This window comes from Melanostigma gelatinosum (assembly GCF_949748355.1).
Source record: "Melanostigma gelatinosum genome assembly, chromosome: 7".
NCBI classification, from domain to species: domain Eukaryota; kingdom Metazoa; phylum Chordata; class Actinopteri; order Perciformes; family Zoarcidae; genus Melanostigma; species Melanostigma gelatinosum.
In genome coordinates, this window is record NC_136640.1 from 4,928,307 (window position 1) to 4,949,367 (window position 21,061).

Sequence of the window (21,061 nt, forward strand, 5' to 3'; positions counted from 1 at the left end):
GTTTGGCTTACAAGTCTGAGCAATCAGCTGCATTCAACATTCACAGCAGGGTGCTACGCAGAGGCTGGAAAAAAAAACACATAGGCACAACCGCGTTCTTGGTTTAAAGAAATCATCGTTGATTGTTGGTTTAAAACGGGAAACAAACAACAGTTCCCCCGAGTTTAAGTGACCCCTCCGTCCACCTCGACCTCCTTCCATTACATCCTTTACTTCTGTCATAACTACCACTACTTCCAGAGGACTTTGTCACTTTCATGTGATCACGGGGCACTTGCTGAAACGATTGACTCTGTTCTTTTCTTGGGTCTCCCAAGAAATATGCTGCAACGCCAGATAATGGCAACTTATATTTTGTACACTAAGGGGTGAAATCAAAAAAAGGATTGCACAGCTTGTGCATTTAAGATAAAGAACAAAACCTGCGTAATTCTCAAAATATCCGCAAAGGGTAAAATGCACCCTTAACTGTGCTGCCAAGCCAATAACTCCTCAGCGCTCCTGTGCTGTTTGCATACATTTAAATGAGGTAATATGCACGGTCCCCATTGCAAGAACAGTCAAATTCACAAAGATCAGCACTAAAAGCCACACGCAGTTACAGCGAAAGCATTAGCGTGTTCAGAGAGTTGGCGGTAAACTGAATTGTATTCATGCTGACAGACTTGCATATTAAATACCACATTATGGTTGCCCTCTGTCACATTTAAATTACTATCCTGAAGTTTCGGGCAATGCCTCTGCACCTCTTCGTAGGTCAGAACCGGTAGCTCGCCGTCTGAAATGGTACTCGTCAAAATGTCTCAGCCATTATTATGCCTGCTGTGTTCTTAGCACAAAGCATAATTTTCACTTTACCACATGAATTATTGCAATGAGACGCAAGAAAAGGGCAAATTGCACACAGCTACAAAACGTAATGGGCATGTTTGCGCTGTAATATCATTAGTGCACGGACCTTGATATGGGGCGGGTAGCCTAATCCGTTCTTTATGAATTTACTCCCGAGTGTCTGAAAGAACGGGTTAACAATCACACTCAGTTCCGTTGAGGCTATTATTTTTTGGTAGTGGTAATTGATACACTTTGCTTGTTATCTGTGTTGGCAATGTAAGCCTAACAACAAATAAAACCGCTTGAGGTGAACCGCTGCATGCACCGCTTTAATGAGCACCTTGTTTGCCCGGCCTGCAGATGTCCACGTCCTTACTCATAATGAAGTGTCTGCTGTCTCATTGTCATCTTTTATCATGCTCAGAGGGCTGTAATAGTTACCAAGCCACAGTATTATGCATTCAAAAATCCCTGCATCAGACCTGCTCCGGCAATATATTACCAGACCTTGGGAAAATTCATCAAGTTCAGTCCCACAACCACTTAATTGCAAATTTAGCTCAGTGATGTGCAAGCAATAACCCGCCTGACCTCGTGTCTCAATGACAAAAACACTATCTTTGATGGAGTCAAATTATGTATATACATGTATCCCCAGCGCTGAAAAAGCGTATTCTGTTCATCTTTCAATCCATTTCGTCATTAAGAAACCGAACACGTCATTTGTGATCCAATTAGCTTCTTGATAACTGAGCGACGGAGGCAACAACAGCAGAGAAATAAGATTGTGCAGAGCTGAGAAAGTGCAGTTTCAGTTCATAGAAACAGATGACAGCTGTAATCAATGTGGACACCCTGAGAAACCCCGCTGTTAACTATCTCATAAACAAATCCTACGATGGAATACCAATTGAGACTGTTAGCTGAAAGCATTTAACTCCAGCACTGAAGGCATCGTTTGTCAGGTTATATGAACTGTATGGGATTGCTTCAGGCTTTTACAGACAAATATTTCTTCCAACAGATGTATTCAAGAGCTGACTACAGACACACTTCAGTTTGATGACTTTCTAGATTGTTGTTGTCCGTTTGGTTACGGTATTTAGTTAATTATAGAGTTTTTACAGTTTTGTCAGTTTGATATGAAGCAAACTTTTTTTTTTGCTTGCTCCCTTAGCTTCACCATTGGCATCCATTGCAATTTCAGTTTTTGGTTGGAGCTTTTCAAACATGTTTGCAAGCCACAGTTCACTATATACAGCAGGAACTGTTTGTTTATAGCTGCAGCTTCTTGAGGAATAGTTTCCCACGGGGCTTTTCTTCATGTGAAAAGGTGCCAACACGTCTTTATAGTACAAACAGTGAGGCAGAGTTTGTTCTGATATGAAGGCCACAAACATTGTTTTTCTTTCAATCACTTCTCATTAGAGAAAGAGGATTTCCAGTTCAAAAGGTGGCTGTCATTAATCTGGAGGCCTGTTGTCATGTGACTTGAAGAAGATACTGCCCTTGTTTTAAATGTATTCTGTATGAGTGCGTTTGCATCTGTTGGTGCTCTGTCACTGCTATCTTAGACACAATGTTGTCACTTGAGGGTGGAGTACTATTGGATTTTCACACTTTTGTGCACAAAGTCATCAATCTGAAGATGAATATGCATGTGGTTATGCAAGGATGAGCTACAGCCAGATTTTGGCAATCAAATCGATGACTCATACTCAAGTCGTAGTCTAGTCACACAGGATTCATGAGCTTCTTAATAATGACATATAAAAGTCATTCAAAGACTGGTAAAGCCTATGTTTTTAACAACCTTACCTAATAAATGAATGGGCACCGTTGCAGCTACAGCACTACTGTACAAACCAACGGTCTCCGTTCAGTGTGATTAGCCATTAGCGCTAGCCCTGACCTTATGACACTGCTGTTCTGGATGCTTGGCTGTTCTGAATGAGTGGATGCTTGCTGCATGATTTGAAGGTTAACTTGGCCCTCCGGATGGTTTGTCATTCTTTGCTCTCCTTCAATGAAGACATATTCTCCAGTTCTGATAAAACTGATGCTATTGCAGCATCATTGCTATTGCAGCATCAGTTTTAGGGGCATTAACCTCTTTAAGAGCCGCCATTGCTCTTTAGAAAGAACAGCCGCCATTTACATTGTGAGAATCCAGCTGATGTGCAAGGTAAGCAAATGGTAGCCTAAGCATTATTAGTCAAAAGACGCAATATTGTGCAACTTAGTTCACCTTAGTAAGGGAACAGTTAATTCTTTAGCTGCCGCTTATAATATGAATGCCCACTCTGCCTTTTCCTGGCCTAAATGTACTCAGTTACTGCATTACTCTTGAATGTTACATTCAAGGTAATTTCCAGTGAAATCCATGGAAATAGTCCACACTTGATCTTGATCCCCGCTCTGTAGAAGACGCAAGTCCTGATTTGGAATAGCATTTTGTGACTCATGCACATCTGTGGTCCCAGCCATATGTTAAGAGCCTCGCTAGTTGAGCGAAGCAGCGTTACCGCTCAGGCAGGCGAAGGCGTGAAGCAGTGAGACCACAGGCTGCCAGACATCATTATCTCTCTCAGCAGTCCCCCACATGCTCTCAAACTGGGCTGGGCTTATGGATTCTGGAGGTGAAAGACACCCGCGCAACCACAACATAAACAACAACAGTTGCAGTGTTTGCAAATGGTGTGGGACCCCCCATCTCTGGAGCCACTTTGTAGACTTTCAGAATCCAATCCTGCCAGGAGCTGACAGGATTTTCCTTCCGTCACACTGTTTCACCATTCACACTGTTTCAATAAAGAACAAAGACTTGTCGAAGGTGGCCTGCCCACGAATTTCACACGAATTTCACACGAATTTCACACGAATTTCACACGAATTTCACACGAATTTCACACGAATTTCACACTGAAAAAGAGAAAAATTAAAAGAAAAGCTACCGTACAGAAGACATTGTAGAGAACTTGCAGAGGGAATAGTTAGTAAGGTCAACTCCATTGAGAAATCTCCTGTTAGATATTGCTTTTTCCTTCACTCTATATCCACGTCTTCATCCATATTCTTGGAATAAAAGCTGTTAAAACCTGCAAAGGGGCTTTTCCTCCAGTGAGCCATCTGAACCTGGAGGGTTCAACTTCAGTTTCACAGCAAGAAAAGGAAGAGGAGCTTCACAGCACGCAAAGCAGCCCGTCGGATCCGCATGGCTCGCAGGATTAAGTTGAACAGATCAGTCTCCTTTCATGCAAACAGACAAAAGAAGCAAGTACACCTATCCAATATGTTCAGCTTCCAGGTGCAGGAGACATATTTGATGGAATACGTCTGGAGCGCTGAAAAACGGATGCAGTGATCGATGAAGACATACAAATGGAATGGTTTTCAATCTGCAAAAAAGCTGTTATCAAACTGAGGCGTCAGCTCGAGCATCTCCATCCATCATTCTACAAGCTTATCAGCAGTGGGGGACATTATATACTTTCTCTAAAAATTGGATAAGACACCAAAGCAGCAGTATCTCCACGAATCTGAATGCACATATATAGAGAGATGTACTGGCACACTGCCTGTACACACTTTTATAGCATGTTCAAACAGCAACATGGCTATCCTACATGAGAACTTATTCCATAAGAGACTCAACCCAAGGAAAGAGAAACCCACCCTAGCTGTAGATGTATCTGTCAATATCAGTATTTTTTAACAGCATTCAGAATTTAGCGGATGTGGGCAGGTTCTGCTTCTGTGTTGTCTCTTATGCCCTTTAAACTCCTCACATCTCTGAGTTAAAGTGCTCACAAACAAGAAATATCTCTGTACATATTGATAAAACCTGTTTGCGCAGATAAAGAAGGAGGTTGCGCATGCTGAGGAAGGAGGTCAAGATGAAGTCTCGTTTGAAGGGTGTGAAAACACTGAGAAAGCTATTGACTAAAGACCTCTTGACTAATTCCCATGCACTTTTGAGATGCCCCCCTCACTTCAGCGTGTCAGTTTCTGTCTACCGTCAAGTCGCACACGATATCACACCAAGAGGTAAAAATAACAACATATGTGAACATCAGTCAATCCTGAGGTGAAGACTGATGAAACGTTATTGGAATCATAGAAATATATGTTGCTCTGGCTGCTGGCACTTTCCTGTTTACACTTTCCAGATGGCATTCACAGGGGTACCTTGATATTTAAGAAAAAGTTGGAATCTGATGATTTTGAACCAAAGATCTACAGTTTTAAAAAGTGTGTTATTTTTATACATCCACGGTTTGTATCTGTTCAGAGCACATCTGAATAATGTCATATTTTGTCGGTGTAACCCTTACATATTGCATCCACCACAGCTAATTTTGCCTGATTTAGATTGACTTAAAAAAAACAACAACAAACTTGTAAGTTAGATGATGAAGAAATCTGGCAACTACTGGCCAGGGATCTAGACTGACACAAATGATAATGAGTACCGATTAAAGGATTCTTACCTGAGGGGTTGAGCAGCCGCCAGTTGATGGCAGGGTCCGGCCTGCCGCTGGCCAAACAACTGAGTGTCACGTTGCTGCCCTCGTTCACCGTGATGTCTTCTGACACCTTGTAGATGTTGGCTGGAACTGGAGACACAAGAGAGAAGACGTCAAGGTTGAAATAGAACGAAGAGCAAAGTGTTTTTCATCTCACTCAGACCAAGATCTGGAGCTGACTTGGATGACTTAACAACTGAACCTTTTTTTCATACTGCTATAGCCCTCAGAGGTACTTACGGAAAACTTTTTCAACCCAGGATCCAAATAAGCAATTTAATCTTCAGCCCTGGGACCTGAGCTCATGAAAACAGATTGCTTCCCCCGTCACACGAGGAACCCGGAGACACTTGGCTCTAATTCTGAGTTCAGACACATACCTTCAGAAAAGTAGGCTTTTGTATGAAATCAAAAGTTAGAGGTAAAATGAAGAATCTTTTCATGTGTGTGTACGTGACACAGATGTTCAAAGTAACACGGAGCCATTTCGTCTCAGCGTTAAATAATCACCATCTACTCCCACTCACACACAAACACAATGAAACCTGGAGAGAGAGGGAGAGAGAGAGGGAGAAACCCTAACTCTGGTAAGGACAACTCAGGCGAATTAAGAAGGTACAGTCTGTTTTAAAGCGAGTCAGCAGCAAAGATGCAATCAATCATGAAGGATACAGGGGACATACATCACTGTTTGCACAAACTGTGGGTGAAGTGGTTGGGATAAGATTCCAGATATGAGGCTAGAAATACAAATAATGATCAATAACTCTGGAATATGATGAATGCTGGAGCACGCATGATGTGGGCAAATGCACGACTTATTATTCTAATTTCTGGTATGCATGCATGAATGTATGTGTGTGTGTGTGTGCATAAGACTCCTTTAGGGTGGACACACATTAGGCACATTGGCACCGATTCTTTGAGCAAACTCCAAGAATCCAAGCTGTTCCTCACAATAAACACACATGAAAATGGAGTTCTTGTTAAATCAACAACACCAAACATATGGATATTATCCAGCATATATTTTGAATGCAGCCGTTTCCCCTGAACAAAAACGTGTCTTTATTTTATAATAGCTATGCTTATCCTGGAAAAAAACAACAACACGTGCAAAAAGGTGCAAAAAGTTGATTTTCACGAGTGCTCTGTCTAAAACCATGGGATGCTTGAGCTGTGAAACGGTGTGCTGGTGTGCATTATCATGAACATACGGGCTCTTGATGCATCCTAGAAAACAATTCTTCCACTTTCGATCTCTAGTTCCGAGCCTTATTTCAAAGGCAACTGCTGTTCAGCCAAAGCAGCTAGACATACGATCCACTCGTGAGTGAATTCCTCCCCCACTGTGTATCGAGCACATTCACAGTGTCAGCTTGTGATTCGCAGTCAATTGACAAATTACCTGCAGAAATCCTTGTGCATCAGCTTGAGAACGAGTCGAGGAAAGTTTGCATTTGTTCTATGTGACACAACGAAGCGCTGCACCTTTTTAATTCACTTTGCATGTTGGTGCGTCTCGACCATGTGATGTTTTGAGATACTCTTATTACTACTTAGAGGACATTTGTAATTCATGTGGGCTTTTCACCACTAAAAATAAATATTAAATTTGGGTTTCATGTTTGTACACCTGATTGGAAGGTAATAGATAATTTAGAGGCCTTTCTTAAAAATTGAAACACATCAAACAACTGCTCTCCAGCACGCCATCCTTTATTCAGCAATTCTTTTTGGCTCTCTTGCCGTCATCATTGTGGTGCCTGAGGCTTTTCCAATGTCATTCAGTTGAAGTGTGAATTTAGGAGGTAGAAATATGTGCCAAAATGTAATTTGTTTTGCATCAGAGTGTGTGGCTTTGACCTGCACAAGCATGGTTGTGCAATGAAGCTTAATTGGCATGATTCAAACAACAGTCTACACTCTCTGCACATCAGATTCACATTGATTTATCCATCCAAATCATTTACGCATTAAAAGCAGGGTTGGGAAATAAACCATTGAAGCTCATGGGTTACCTGCTTAAAAGTGTCAACAGCAGCCCAATCAGTTGCAAATAGGCTGGCGTGCAGAGTAACAGACTCTGCCAGCTCTCAACCACTGTTGTCAATGTGTCCATAAACAGGGCACTTAAACCCCAACTGCTCCAATAAAGTTACTCAGTGGCCCCGCGATAAAGAATGCTGTCGTCTTATTCCTGTTGTGGGTGTTATAGGTGCCAGCAGGGCTTATTCTTGCCATGAAGCATGTTTACAGTTTTGTACCTCTAATTTTGGTGCCTATGAAGGTGCTTTAAAGACGTATCTTGACTTACTCCAGTAAACAACATTGAGGTTGTTGTTTTGTCTCTGTGACTGTGAAATATAGAATATTTATACTGAAAGCATTCAGGAGTCCCTAAGTTGTAAACATATTTGTGAGTGCAGCATTATGTGGGAATTCATATGCTATCTAAATCTGATGGAAGTTGTGGCGCTGAATTGAAATAAAGCCGCGCCTTTCCTCCATATCGACCATGTTTTCTGAGAAACAATATTTCAGTGTTTGTCTCTTTATGATTGTTTCTCCTGCAAGGTTATTATTGAAGCTTTGTCTCTGTACAGCATCACTAACAGCCTCCCTCCCTCTAACATCTCTATCTCTCTATCTCACACACACACACACACACACACACACACACCTCCAAGTAAACCATCTCTCTAACACCAACTGACAAGGCTTTCACAATTGTGCCAAACAGCATTTTAAATTAAGTCATGCAGAGGTATTGCTGTAGTCAAATAACCAAGGCAAAATGAAGATGGGGTCATGGGTGGGTGGGGGTGGGGGAGGGACTCTAGCGACGTGACAAAGAATCCAATTGGCTTTTTTTCCCACCTCAAAAACAACCAAAGCTGGGAAGGGTGGGGAAGTTGATTGGCTGAGTAGGATGTGTGACTGGAGAATTAATCCTCGCCAAGCGTCGATAAAAACGGTTCGGGTAAAACGAAAAAAAAAAACTGCTCATCCTCTGATAACCCTGCCACCTCTATCAATGGGAGGGTTAGGGAAGATGGTGGAGAGAAGCTGAAAAGGGGGAGGAGAAGATGAAAGGAAGACAAAAGTGAAGGAGAGAAGTGTGATATATCTTATAGTGCCATATAGCGCCTGGTGTCCAGCTGACAGCAATGATGGGGGAGGAAGGAGAAGAAAAGAGTGATCTTAGTCATCGGTCAAACTTCAAGGAACAATGTTGGAAAGGGCATCTATTTGAAAAGCACTTCAACTCTGCAACAATGGATGAATTCCATGGGGACACACTGCACTTCCTACTGATGTTTTTCTCTTGGCTGGGTTTTTAGTGAATGATGGTATGGACACAAGTGTGGGCTAAAAACACCCACATTTAAGATCACAGTTGCACACTCACTTTAATATGTACTCTCAGACCTCTACACCTCGGGGAAGCTATAGAAGCAAAGTAGAATTACTTTCCATTCATTGCCAAACATAACCAGACAGTATACAGGAGCATCTTTCCTCTATTCAGGTTTGCCAGATTTCAGCCCCGATCCACCTATGTCCTCTCTGGCTAATGATCTCCTATTTGGCTTGTTTTTTTGTGTGCAATTTCTCAAAAACAATAAATCTCTGATGAAAAACGTTATGAATACACTGACCTGGCTTTCAACTCTAATTTCAAACTTCAAAGAAAGAAAGAAAGAAAGAAAGAAAGAAAGAGCGAAATACAGAGTGAGAAGGAGCAGAGAGAGCAAGAGTAATTATTAGGGAGGACTGTGTTTGTTTGTTTGCAGGTTTGTGCATTAACTGTGCGCCCGCATACAGCAGGGAGGGGGGGGGGGAGAGAGAGAGAGGGGGGAAGAGAGAGAGAGAGAGGGGGGGGGGAAGAGAGAGAGAGGGGGGGGGGGGAGAAAGAGAGAGACGCAAGCACTTCCTTTGTCCATGTGACAAGTTATTCACCGGAAATGGAAGGGGCCTTCGCATGGTTAATCACTTACTCTTTCTGTTATATTCAAATGCACCTATTATTGTAACTGTTTTAATCAAGACAACATTGTGAATAGGTCTTCAAATGTTTCTATTGCATGGAACCTCCCAAATTAATGGGTTTGTGTGGGGCTGCAATTAATATGTCAAGACCATTATCGATGAAAGTACTCCAGGTGTGTTTTAAGCAGTTATTAACCATTCAACCCCATAATGCTGCTGCGCTGGCTCTGCACCATTACAGTGTTGAATTGGAGGATGTGTCACCTTCAGGTGATCCTTTAATTTGAGGTGAGAGGCTTTCATGCAGTTTAAAATCAGCCGTGGATGACTGATAATGGCTAAACTCATTCTTTTAGCAAAGAGTAGAGTGTTTGTCCTTGATATATTTTTTGTAATGCCAAAAAAATGATCTGCAATTGTGTGTATTTTTTCAAAGTATTGACCATATACTACCAATGAACATCAATACCAACGCAGGAAGTAGTGCCCTATATGTTGACAGTCTCTAACCTCAACAATACGGTAGCTGCCATGCACAAATATTGCAGAAAGCAAACATTTCATTTGGTTTGAACGTGACAAAATGTAGTCCGGGTTCTGCAGAATCATCCAAAACTGCAGGTTCATGTCTGGAAGAATGTAATCACCCAGTATGAACAAGACCGTTGGTGTAAATCCTGCATGCACATGCATGGCTGCCTGCCATGAACAATGGTACGTCCTCCCTGCTTCACATCTGCTCCGGCACAAACATGCTCATTTACAAGAAAATAAATACCCCAATTTTACCAGATGGTAAACGGTATGCTCATATGCTAATAGCAGCCTAAATGTGGGACTTGAGTTGCTGTTTGAAAATGGAACAATTAGGAAAGAGACAACCTTCAAGAACAAAGAGGTTGAGATTCTGTTAAATGTGATGAGCAAAGCGAAGATGTTTCATTTGACACCTTCACAACTGTCTTGTCTAATTTAACAAAACACATTTTAACACATTTTCCCACTTTCTCTTTCCCACTGGGCATTTCTCCCCATCTGTTCTCTGTTTCTTATAATTACAGGTTGCGTTCCCTCATCAACAATACGCCAATATATTTGCTCGGTCAGATTGCGTTGTATTCAAGTTAACCTGTTCATTATAATTCAGGGATTACTGCGACAAACTCTATTCCACTCTTAAGAACACAAAGAGGACACAATAAACAACTCGACGGCTTTGGGCTTTGACTGTGAAACTCATTCTCTTAGCTCACCCCGTCAAAGGTTAATAGTTAAAACAATATATGCACATGTGACTCTATGGACTCACACGTAAGAAGCACTGTTAAAATACAAGAACTTTTAGGAGTTAAAGGGAGTCTACCTTTTACAAGCAAAGCAAAGGAAGAGTTTGTTTATATTAAAGACATTAAAGTATTGTACAGCAATAAATCATCGATACCAGGGCTCTCAAACTAATTTTCACTCCGGGCCACATCAGCATCATGGTCGCCCACAAAGGGCCGGTTGTAAATGTAACTACTCGTAACATATTGTGAAATAACTGTCTGCATTCACAGTTTAAAGTAGTCTTCAATGTACTCACAATACATTTCCATGTTAAATGTACAGTAACCAGTCAAAGAGCTGCTTCTAACTGGTTAAGTATCTCATCATTTTGACTTTCTATTTCATCATTTTGACTGTCAATCTCATTTTTTTGACTTTCAATCTCATAAATTTGACTTTCTATCTCAGAATTATGACTTTCTATTGTAGTTATGACTTTCTATCTAATAACTTCGACTTTCTATCTCATAATTTCGACCATGGGGATATTTTATTATTATTAGTCTAACTTAAAAAAAATTTTAAAAAAAGATTTTTTTTTTTTGCTGGCGGATTCCGGGCCACATAAAATGACGTGGCGGGCCGAATTTGGCCCGCGGGCCGGGAGTTTGAGACCCCTGATCTATACTGTTATGGGTTCTCTGTATACCACTTTACATGTTTTGTAGTTCCCCCCCCCCCCCCCCCCCCTTCGGCTCATTTTGCTCCCGCCTACATTTACCCCCCGCTGGCTCTCAATGTGACATTCGGAGAAGTGATGTAGCGGTGAGTGTAGAAGAGGCGTGCGATTACGCTGAGCAAATTTAAAGCCATTACAAGATAATCAGGAAAAAGCACTCGCATGCTCCTGAGCTCTTAGCGCTTGGAAGCTTTGCTGCCAATTTACTTGCTTCCTTCGAAACAAGGTCAGCCCGAAAACCTAGAAAACAACAATATGACCAGCCTGTCGGCCACCAGGGTGGCTCCTGTCACAACTCAGAGAGTGAACAACGTAGCCTTAAGCAAGCCGTGTGCTGGTGTGAGTTTGTGTTCCTAGTGTGCGCCAGATTTCCCTGCATCACCACTTTGGCACCTTGACCGTACACAAACTACGAGAGCGACAATCAGGGAATCCTGACCAGACTACTGTCAATCGTCCTCTCTGGATTTGTCCGTTTAAAGTCAAAGGAAGAGGAGAAGCACCCACACCCACTCTTACATGGAAGTCTTTGATCAATCGAAACCCTTACACATCTCATGATTTACTGAAAGACGTTTGAAAGAGGAAAAGAGGAGCTACCAAAACGAGCAAAATGTAATCGCTGTGCTACATCTCCATATGTCCGCGACGTGCTTGTGTTGATAAAGAACATCTCTTTAGATTAACACTAAGCCTTTGGCTGGGCTGTCGTAGTCTTATGACAGAATCTTACACTCGCACACCTGCATGCGTAAGCAAGTGCAGCCGCAAAAACACATTTTGTTTTCTGTAGCTGAGACTACGTCCCCATACTGCATGACTCATTGTTAATATGCACCATTAACCCTTCAATTATTCATGTTGACATTGTTACGCAGACGGAAGCGAGGGAGGAAAGAACGGAGCCTTTTCTGTGTATTTCCGAAGGAGGATTTTCTGCATTTGAGACCCGCTGTTGATATGCAGACCTCGCTCTACCAAGGTGATTAATTAAGGAGATGGTTTTTCAGTCCGTCTTTAGAGGTGGTCCTCCAATGAGAGTCCCACAAGGGCAGCAACTTGTAAATAACACAAGCATTTAATTGGTGTTTGCGCCGAAAGAGGGAAAACAACAGAGTTGAAGTATATACCTGCAGTTTTTTGCTAACAAGCTCAACACAGGCAGCCAGGGAGGGTCAAATAGGATAAAATGCTGTACAGATAGTATTTTTTTTCATGAAGCCAACTAATGGCAGCTCTTATGAGAAATGTGAGTGTTTCCTTATAAGCTGTAATTCTTATCTTGGCCTAACGGATACCTCCGTAAATCCCTGGCGTCCTCGAGAGCCGTAGCTTTGTACTTTAAGCTTGGCATGCACAAGGTGATTTTGCATCCAACCCATCAGATGATTTAGAGAGGCTTACGATATCATACCGCTCATGTTAATGAGAAAAACAAAGATGGCCAGACGAGCTCCAACCAAGGTTATAGAACCTGCAATGGTTTCCAAGGTGCCATTTCTTAAACTGTTTAATAACGCTTCCTGCCCTTTGCTCCTCCACTTTCAAATACCATCCCTCTTTATGTCACTTTGTCCCGACAAGGGTTATTAAAGATCACAAGCCCTCCCACAACCCGGGCAGCTCAGCTTTAGATGCCTTTTACACCCCACCACTTCCCATTTTCTTCCCAATGTGAAACCTTCTCTCTTATTCCAAAGCCTTCTCATGTTTTTCGTCATTGCGGCTCCAGTAAGAACAAAGAACCTCCACCAACAATTTCTCAACGTATTAATCATTAAAATGAACACATTTGTATTCAACAGCTGATAACTGTGTATCTATTCCATGAAAACAAATATTCACCGCTGTCCAACAGACTTCCTGTATTACAACACAATAGGAAATGTAGACAGCGTGTTATCGATTCCTGCAAACTCAAAGTGAAACGAGAAGTTCAAAGCAACAACATCGCTCACTTAGGCATTAAAAGGGGGTCTATCAAATTACAGCTTGACTTATGGTGGCATTCAAATAGCCTTTCAGCGTAATTCCCCTGATCCATGAAGACACTCAAGGATGTTCTGTGGAAGTCAAACCAGCAATCAGCACTAAACAATATTACCTGATTTGCCCCCATTCGCTATAATACACCAGATTAAAGTGCTCCCCATTACGGATAATGGGGAGCATGTAAGTGCGTATATTTCTATAAGGGCGTTTAACTGTGTGTGTGTGAGAACGTTATCAATTCAGACCCCTCCTCAGACTTGTGGCCTCCAGACTCCTTGGTTAGCAGCCATTAACTTTTAACCTGAAATCGGGTCCAATGGTTCTTTATTTAAGTCTGCAGCTTCGTTGATGGACTCTCCCCACTTCGCGAAAGCCACCTGACGAATAACAATGCAATCTGCATATCAGGAAATTCACATACCCAAATGCACAAAAGAGTACATTTTTTAGTTGATGCCGTCTGAGACAGAGGAGGGGTTACGGTTATATATTGGTCATTACTTTGGTAATAATTGGGTAAAATGAAATCAATGTGTGGTTCCAATTAAATAACTTAGTTGCTTGAGATTCCGGTCAATTGAACATGCAAAGATGTTAATTTTTCTACAGTCAGGTGTACATTTGAACAAATATGAAGACTGAATATCTAAATGAATATTTACTTGGGTTGAAACAGTTCAGTTTCTCTCAGGTCCCAGGTCAGTTTCTCCAGTCCAACTCCTATTTTAACAACTTAAAGAACTCTTTCTCTCAGATTTTTGTCGATAAAGTACCAAATTACTGAGTCAATTCCTGTCAGGACAACCTGTTCTCACTTCCAACACATCAAATACCGATTCACTGACACTTTAACATATGTATAAAGTGTACCGGTCTCTAGACTAACTTCCACTTAAACCCATCTGCCTCATGATCAGACGGCCACTGACTGACTTTATACTGTTGTATAAAGAGCCAGGTCAACTCTGACTTATTTTGCCTTCGTTTTATGGTGGTTATGTAGGAGTTATTTTGAATAACAAACGTACTTATTTTAACCCAAACCACGATGTTTCCTAAGCCTAACAAAGTACCTTTGTTGCATTTATTCATAAAGACACTTTGCATGTAATGAGCAAATAGTGACACACTCTCCCTGAGACTTCCAAAACTGATGCTAGAGGGGTCACTAGAGATCCGTAGGGTTTGAAGCAAAGGGCTAGTGACCAACCAACACTTTGATGAGGTGGAAGTGAGAATGTGTTGGTCAAGGAACCTCCAGGACCTTTAAAATAAATGATTACCAAAAACCCTTTGCCAGTTGTTAGCTGGCTAATTTCAAGATCAAAATACTTGCAGATATTTTAAGTGATTTAGCATTACTCTTGCATGAAAGGGTAAAGAACTTCAAAACAGAAGCAACAGGGAGCGTCCATGTCTGGTAAATGCCTGTGTCCATGCCCTTAAGCCAAAATTGAGATAACCCTTACATCATCCGGGTTGTTTTCACTTCATGATCAAAATCCCAAAAATGGATACTTCTTAGACAGCAGTAAAAATGAAATTACAGTTTCATGTTGTGCCAGAAGACAACATCTATCTCACCCTTTCATCATGGCATTGAATTGCCCCTCTGTCCCCAGCTAATATCCTCTTTCTGCTTTATTATTCTGTTTCAAAGACACAAAAGCGTGAAAGTAAAATTGCTCTCCAAGTGCTATTTCTGACTGTGACTGTGGAGCTTCCGAACATTGCTCTTCCACCAGACCCTGTAATCCACATGACAGTCAGCGGCCGGCCTCTGGTATTCCCCCCAATGATCTGAATAGGACGTAACAGGATGAGAATCCAACATGAGAATCCTTACTCCTGATCCGCACAACACGGTAAGCACTTAAACAGTCGAGTGCCTGTGTGAGACGACACTGCAGTACATCCACAGCACAGCACAGGCCTAACCCAGGCTGTCACAGGAGTGTCATGAGCTGCTTATTTTCCTCGCAGAGTGAACCCAAGCGGCCAAGGGCAAAACGATTGTTGGAACGGAATTTGACGTTAAAAATCAGGATTGATCGAATCAGGTTTGCAAACCTACTGTTTCATGAAGCACGGCAGAGAAAAGCATTTCATAATTGCCATCACATTCCACGTAACCATTTCCATCTTCTCAATTGTTGTAGTTTTGGTAATTGAATACCTTTAGATTTTACTAAGTTGTTGGACAAAACACCCAACTTAAAGATGCCTTCTTGGGCTCTTGGTAATTGTGAAGGGGATTTTTGTTTTGCATTTTAAATAATCTATCAATAGAAACATACAACCACAGGATTAAAAGATAATACAAATCATTTTGACGCACTACATTAGTATATGAAAACTCATGAGCCACCACCGATAAAACTACTAAAAGGTAATACAGGATGAAAAATGAGGATTATTATTGACGGGATAATCTAGAGCAGACATAGTTCGCACCATTTTCAGAGTGTTTCATTGGCTCAGAAAAATGGAAATGAAGGGCTGCCATTGTGTTAGTGCTGATTGGACTCCAGATCTGTAGACTCTCAACCAGATTGATGATGCTCACTGTGTGAAGACCTGTGAACAGCTGGTAGAGTGCAGAGCACCTGACACACTCAGCTGGAGACCACCCCACAGAGCTTCCCACACACACACACACACACACACCCTCTGATTGGGCTCACAGCCGCTGCCGCTGCTATATCAGCTGATGTGTGTGTGTGTGTGTGTGTGTTCATCATTGCCCCTTTTCTCTCGTGTGCCACTAGCTGCCTTTCAACTTCCTCTTCTATTAACTCTTTTTGTCTCGCATGCAGACGTGCACACTCGGATGCAAATATTCATGTTGTGTATACGTACACACAATCTTCGTCTCCCCTGGTCTCCGTCCGCCTCTCATCCAGCCTTGCACTTATGTCTTCAGTGCTCTGCTAGCATTCTGTCTCCACGACTCCTGCCTCATCACTGTCACTCTTCCCCAGTCTCCTTTCCTCCCTCTGTCTTTCCTTCTCTCGGTCGCTGTGCTTTGCCCTGAGCTGCAGTCTAATGAGCAAGTGGCTGGTGTTGGGAGAGAGCTTCCTTGCTCTGATGAGAGATAACAAGCCCGTATGTTACTGACCACAGTGGCCACTGCAGCACTGCACCAGTGCCAACTCTGAAAGACCCTCCCAGGGAAAAATGTTTCTCATTAAATCCATAGCTGCGCCATCAAAGTGCTGGGATGAGGCATATGCTCAACAACACTCAGCTACTGTGGCTGTGAGACACCTATGCAATAGAGAGCAGCATAATATAATGAAAAGTCATAAATATTTACCCCCATAAGTGTTAAGCAATTTTTTTCTCATTAGTGAGAAGGATTGTTAGTTCCTCAGAGGGCCTCCGTTTTGATTACAGTGCCTGTGTGCTTTGAAGAGCTGAAACTGAGTGTGGACTAATGCAAAACAGTATAGCAATATAAATACGTTCAAGTCACTTTATAGAACATAAATTTAGTCTGGTGTCATATTTTTGATTATTCAAAAATAAATACACTCAGATGAGAACATGACAGCTTTCTCACAAAATGTGTGCTCAAATACTTCAATGGCATCCAATGACTAACCACATATTGAAAACAGTCAGCATCAGCTTTCAATCACATACACTTGCCCGAACACACAGAATTTTGAAAAGCAGCCCTCCATCAAAAAGACAACAAGGCATATGTTCCATCACGAGAAGTTTTAAGCGCCCTCCTGCCCCACAGACGACTTGGTATGTGAAGCACTGCACCAGCACTGGCTACCGTATGGTCCAAGTAATCAACGTAGCCAGACACTGGGAGAAAGCGCAGCCAAGCACACGCACTAGAAAACACTGAGGGCGAGTACACAATCCATGGAAGGCACATGACGGATGTCGGCCAGTGAATTTCACGAGTCTCCTTGAAACACTCCTGACATAAACAATGGCTGCTTTCTAACTGGTCACTAAAGATGACTAAGAGTCTACAACCAGTGAGGTTGTACTTAGGCACAGAGTCTGCTGTGCTTTGGGCTAAATGCCGCCTATGGGGTCAATGCTAACATGCTGATGTTTTGCTAATTTACCTGGTTGATCATGTTGGTTTAGTGCGCAAGTGTGCTAACATGTATCAATTATCCCTAAAAACTAAGTACAGTAGACACTGATGGGAATGCCATTCGTTTAGCGTGGATTTGGTCATTAAAAAAATGGACCTGATGATGGCGGTAGATTACCAAAGTTATTAAAATGAGCGGGAAAATGCTCACAAAATTTCATGGCAATCCATGCAACAGTTGTTGGGACATTTTATTACCTCATGGTGGCACTAGTCAGTAAGCTTCTTCGTGTCGAAAACATGAACGTCTGTAGAGATTTCAAGGCTATCCGTCTGCGAGTTTGTTATTTGATATTTATTTATTCATAGTCTGGACCAAAGTGGTGGACTGTCCGACTGACAGCTGAAGAAACTGCCACTGCCTTCCCTCAAGCTACGCTGCTAGTGTTGCTAAAGATAATGCATGGTTCATACTCCTTTTGCAAGACCGTCTGCACTTCACTTTCCTGATTGCTGACAGTAGAGAGAAATAGAGGAAAGGTAGGAAAGTAGTTTGAACCCACATGGGCCCGAGCAGTGCTGAGCTTGGTACAACTGAGCCATCAGGAGGCCTCTGAAATCAGATATCTCTCCGTGTGCGTTTAGCTTGTGGCTAGCTGTGGGATTGACCTGAACACCAGCGGGGCTGAGTGGCATAAAGTTCACACACAAAACAACACACACTCTCACACACACAGCAGGTGACCCAGTAGTAATGTAAGGGCACAGACATTGAAGAAAAGGTGACGGAATTCTATTCGGCCACAGTGGGGCGAAACCTTGAAAAGGACACAGTTGCAACACAGAAGGACAGTCCTATATGTTTACCTATACAGGCTTAGTACTATGTGTTGTGCCACACACTGACACAACCTCGACACACCCCTAATCTCGTCTTTTCCCTTTAGAGAAAGCAGGTGAGGTGAGGTTTAACTGAGCCACTCAATCTCACTTCCAGAGGCATTCACGAGCACGAGGAGCCCGGTGCCAAAGGGATGTCCATCTCTCTGACAAGCTCAGGTCACATAGCGGACAGAAAAAGATGGAGGGAAAGAATACTGGCACTTCTATACAAGTAATGGGGATGTGTGCTGGGAACAGAGGCAATAGGAAAAGAAATATTGTTCCTCTGTATCAGAGATAAGATCGAGGAGACACTGTCCAGAACTGATGGCCACTGGCTCGCCTGGTTAGCCTGTGAAATATGGCCCCCATGACTCACCTGCAGCCCCTGTCAATACCCCTGCTGTCATGAGTGTCCATGGGATGGCCCCATTTAAATGCATGGGAGCACCTCTCACAGCCAGCATAAAGAAGATTAAAGGAGACGGCTTTTTTTTTTTTAAAGATTCAGTATAAGCAACATAAGCTCAGCAGCCCAGGAAGAACAGGGGAATGGTAAATTGTTCCTTTCATTAAAACTTCAAGGAGTCAGTTTCATTATGAATTGCCAAAGGCAATGGGAAATGTGTGTGGCTGCTTTCTCCAACTCTCTCTTATGTCTGTCTTTTTTTCTTCTTCATGTAACTGGGTAGCAACATGGAAGAATGAGCGATGTGACAACGACATGTAGACCTTTCCCTGGGGGTGCTGGTGTATATGGCCGGGCTGCCGTCATGCTCACAACAGGGATAAGGAGGCATGGCGGGGCTTACAGCTGGCCTTCACACAAGCATGTGTGAAGGGTTTACTGCAGGCGTTTTAAATACTTGAACCATGGACTTTGATTTCCTCTTAATTTCCTGAATGTTTATGCTAAAAATAAGGCGCCGGGAGTGTTTTCAGAGATGGGTAAATCAACTGTGTAGTAATGCTTTAAAAGCTGCACTGATCAATATTTTCTATTAACAATGGATCAAATTACTGTCTATGTGTAATGTGAGGGGGGTGATCATTCTCTTTGCATTCAACCCTGCAGTTCCTCAGCCTACAACTTTACTGTTTTGGTTCAGTCTCACCGCTCCAGTAGAGCCGTTGCAGGTCACAGCAGGTGGCTGGTTTCAGTGGAATAGCTCTAAAAAGGCAACATCCAAACCTAATACCCTACCTGTCCGGCACCACACAGCAGATCAAGTAAGTGACTGGCTATTGGACATAGTGGATCATTTATCAGCTAAAGAGCCAGACATTTCCCTTAGGAGGTGGTAGTGACCACAAACCGACTTAAAGAGAGTGTATATTTGACTTCTTCAGTTTGCCGAACACACCACTCCACGGACGTGGATGTGTGAATAGAACAGTGCACTACCACACTTCATAAAATATGTCATTGTTGTGTTTACATTCTGCCCGGCAATAGTAGTAAAATATATTAATGCAGCTTTAAAAATATACATTATATAAAATGATTTCATTATTTAAAAAAAATCATCCTAATGCTGTGAAGATTAAAAATAAATGACACGTATTTCAACCCAATTCTGCTTGGAATTTGTCAAAAAACATTAAAAAACAATCTTTTCACGCAATCCAGAGTCTGTGCGACGCACCCCTTTAGCTCCTTTTTCCAATCAATCTTGGACCATGTGCCTATCTAGACAGATAACACCATTAATAAAAACACACACCTGTGTTGATATTTTTTATATTTGCAGTACAGGTGGCATCAAGGGTGGTGTATGCAGTAAACTAAATTGTATTCAAGCCTTCAGGTGCCATGCTCCATGCACTCCTTTGATGCCGGTGAGCCCTCGACAAGCGATAGCTTTGCCTTCAATGAGAGGTTGCAAATGGCTTCTGCATAGCAAGGAAGACTTTCTGTTGCTTTTTTTCTCCCTTTGGTGGATGGAAGCTTCATTGCTCTCTCTTAACATGCTTTTTGGTAAGAAGTGATCATCCAGCAAAAATGATATAGTCTGAACTCCTCCATGGCTGGCGGCGATACAAGCAATAATGTGTACGTGGGTGTGATCACGAAGCTGTAGCAGTAGAGCCAGACAGACTGCCGATATCTAGAATTAATGATAGCCATACCTAGTCTGCAATTCCCTCCGCATCGCCTTCAATTCCTCTGCCTTTCCCCAATCTTTCTATCTCCCCTGCTATTAATATAACCCCAAGGTTAGTGTGAGAGGAAGTAACAAAACACCTCAGCAGCAGCACAGATAAGGGGTGGCCCAAGATGTAGAAGTGTGAGAGGTGTGCTGGGGCAGAAGAAAGGAGCAAGAGGTCGCCGTGATAGGAAGAGGAGGAGAGGAGCACAGTGGATAGATGGCTTCACAGGCACAGCTGAAAGGTCCTGATTGTCCCATGATGATTGTTCAAAGGTCAGTATCCTTCTGGCCCAGACTGTAGAGTGGAAGATATGCGCAGACACAAAGACTACACATTCGTTGGCACACACACACACACACACACCACCCGCCCCCCTCCTGCTAGGGTGCTCGGCTGCCTTTAGAGAGTTCTGCGGATTAGGCTACTTAAATATCACGGCATTGTGATACAGGGTTGGAAGAAATGAAAGGAAGAAAAGATGGATCAGTGTGGAAGAGGGCGCATTTGATGGTTCCACATCTTTTAGTCCTGAATTCAGTGATGCCTAGTGGAGATAAACGTTGCTTCCTGTGTTAGAGTCAATAATGAGGTTCAAACTGTTGAAAACAAGCA

General features: G+C 42.4%; 1 protein-coding gene across 1 annotated transcript in view; it reads right to left on the reverse strand.

Moving 5' to 3' along the window:
• lsamp (limbic system associated membrane protein) overlaps nt 1-21,061 on the reverse strand; it is a 159,690-nt gene that overhangs the window by 20,027 nt on the left and 118,602 nt on the right. The window contains exon 4 of the mRNA XM_079271221.1: nt 5,325-5,450. Within this exon, the coding sequence (XP_079127347.1) occupies nt 5,325-5,450 (126 nt within the window). The remainder of the gene's footprint in view (nt 1-5,324; nt 5,451-21,061) is intronic.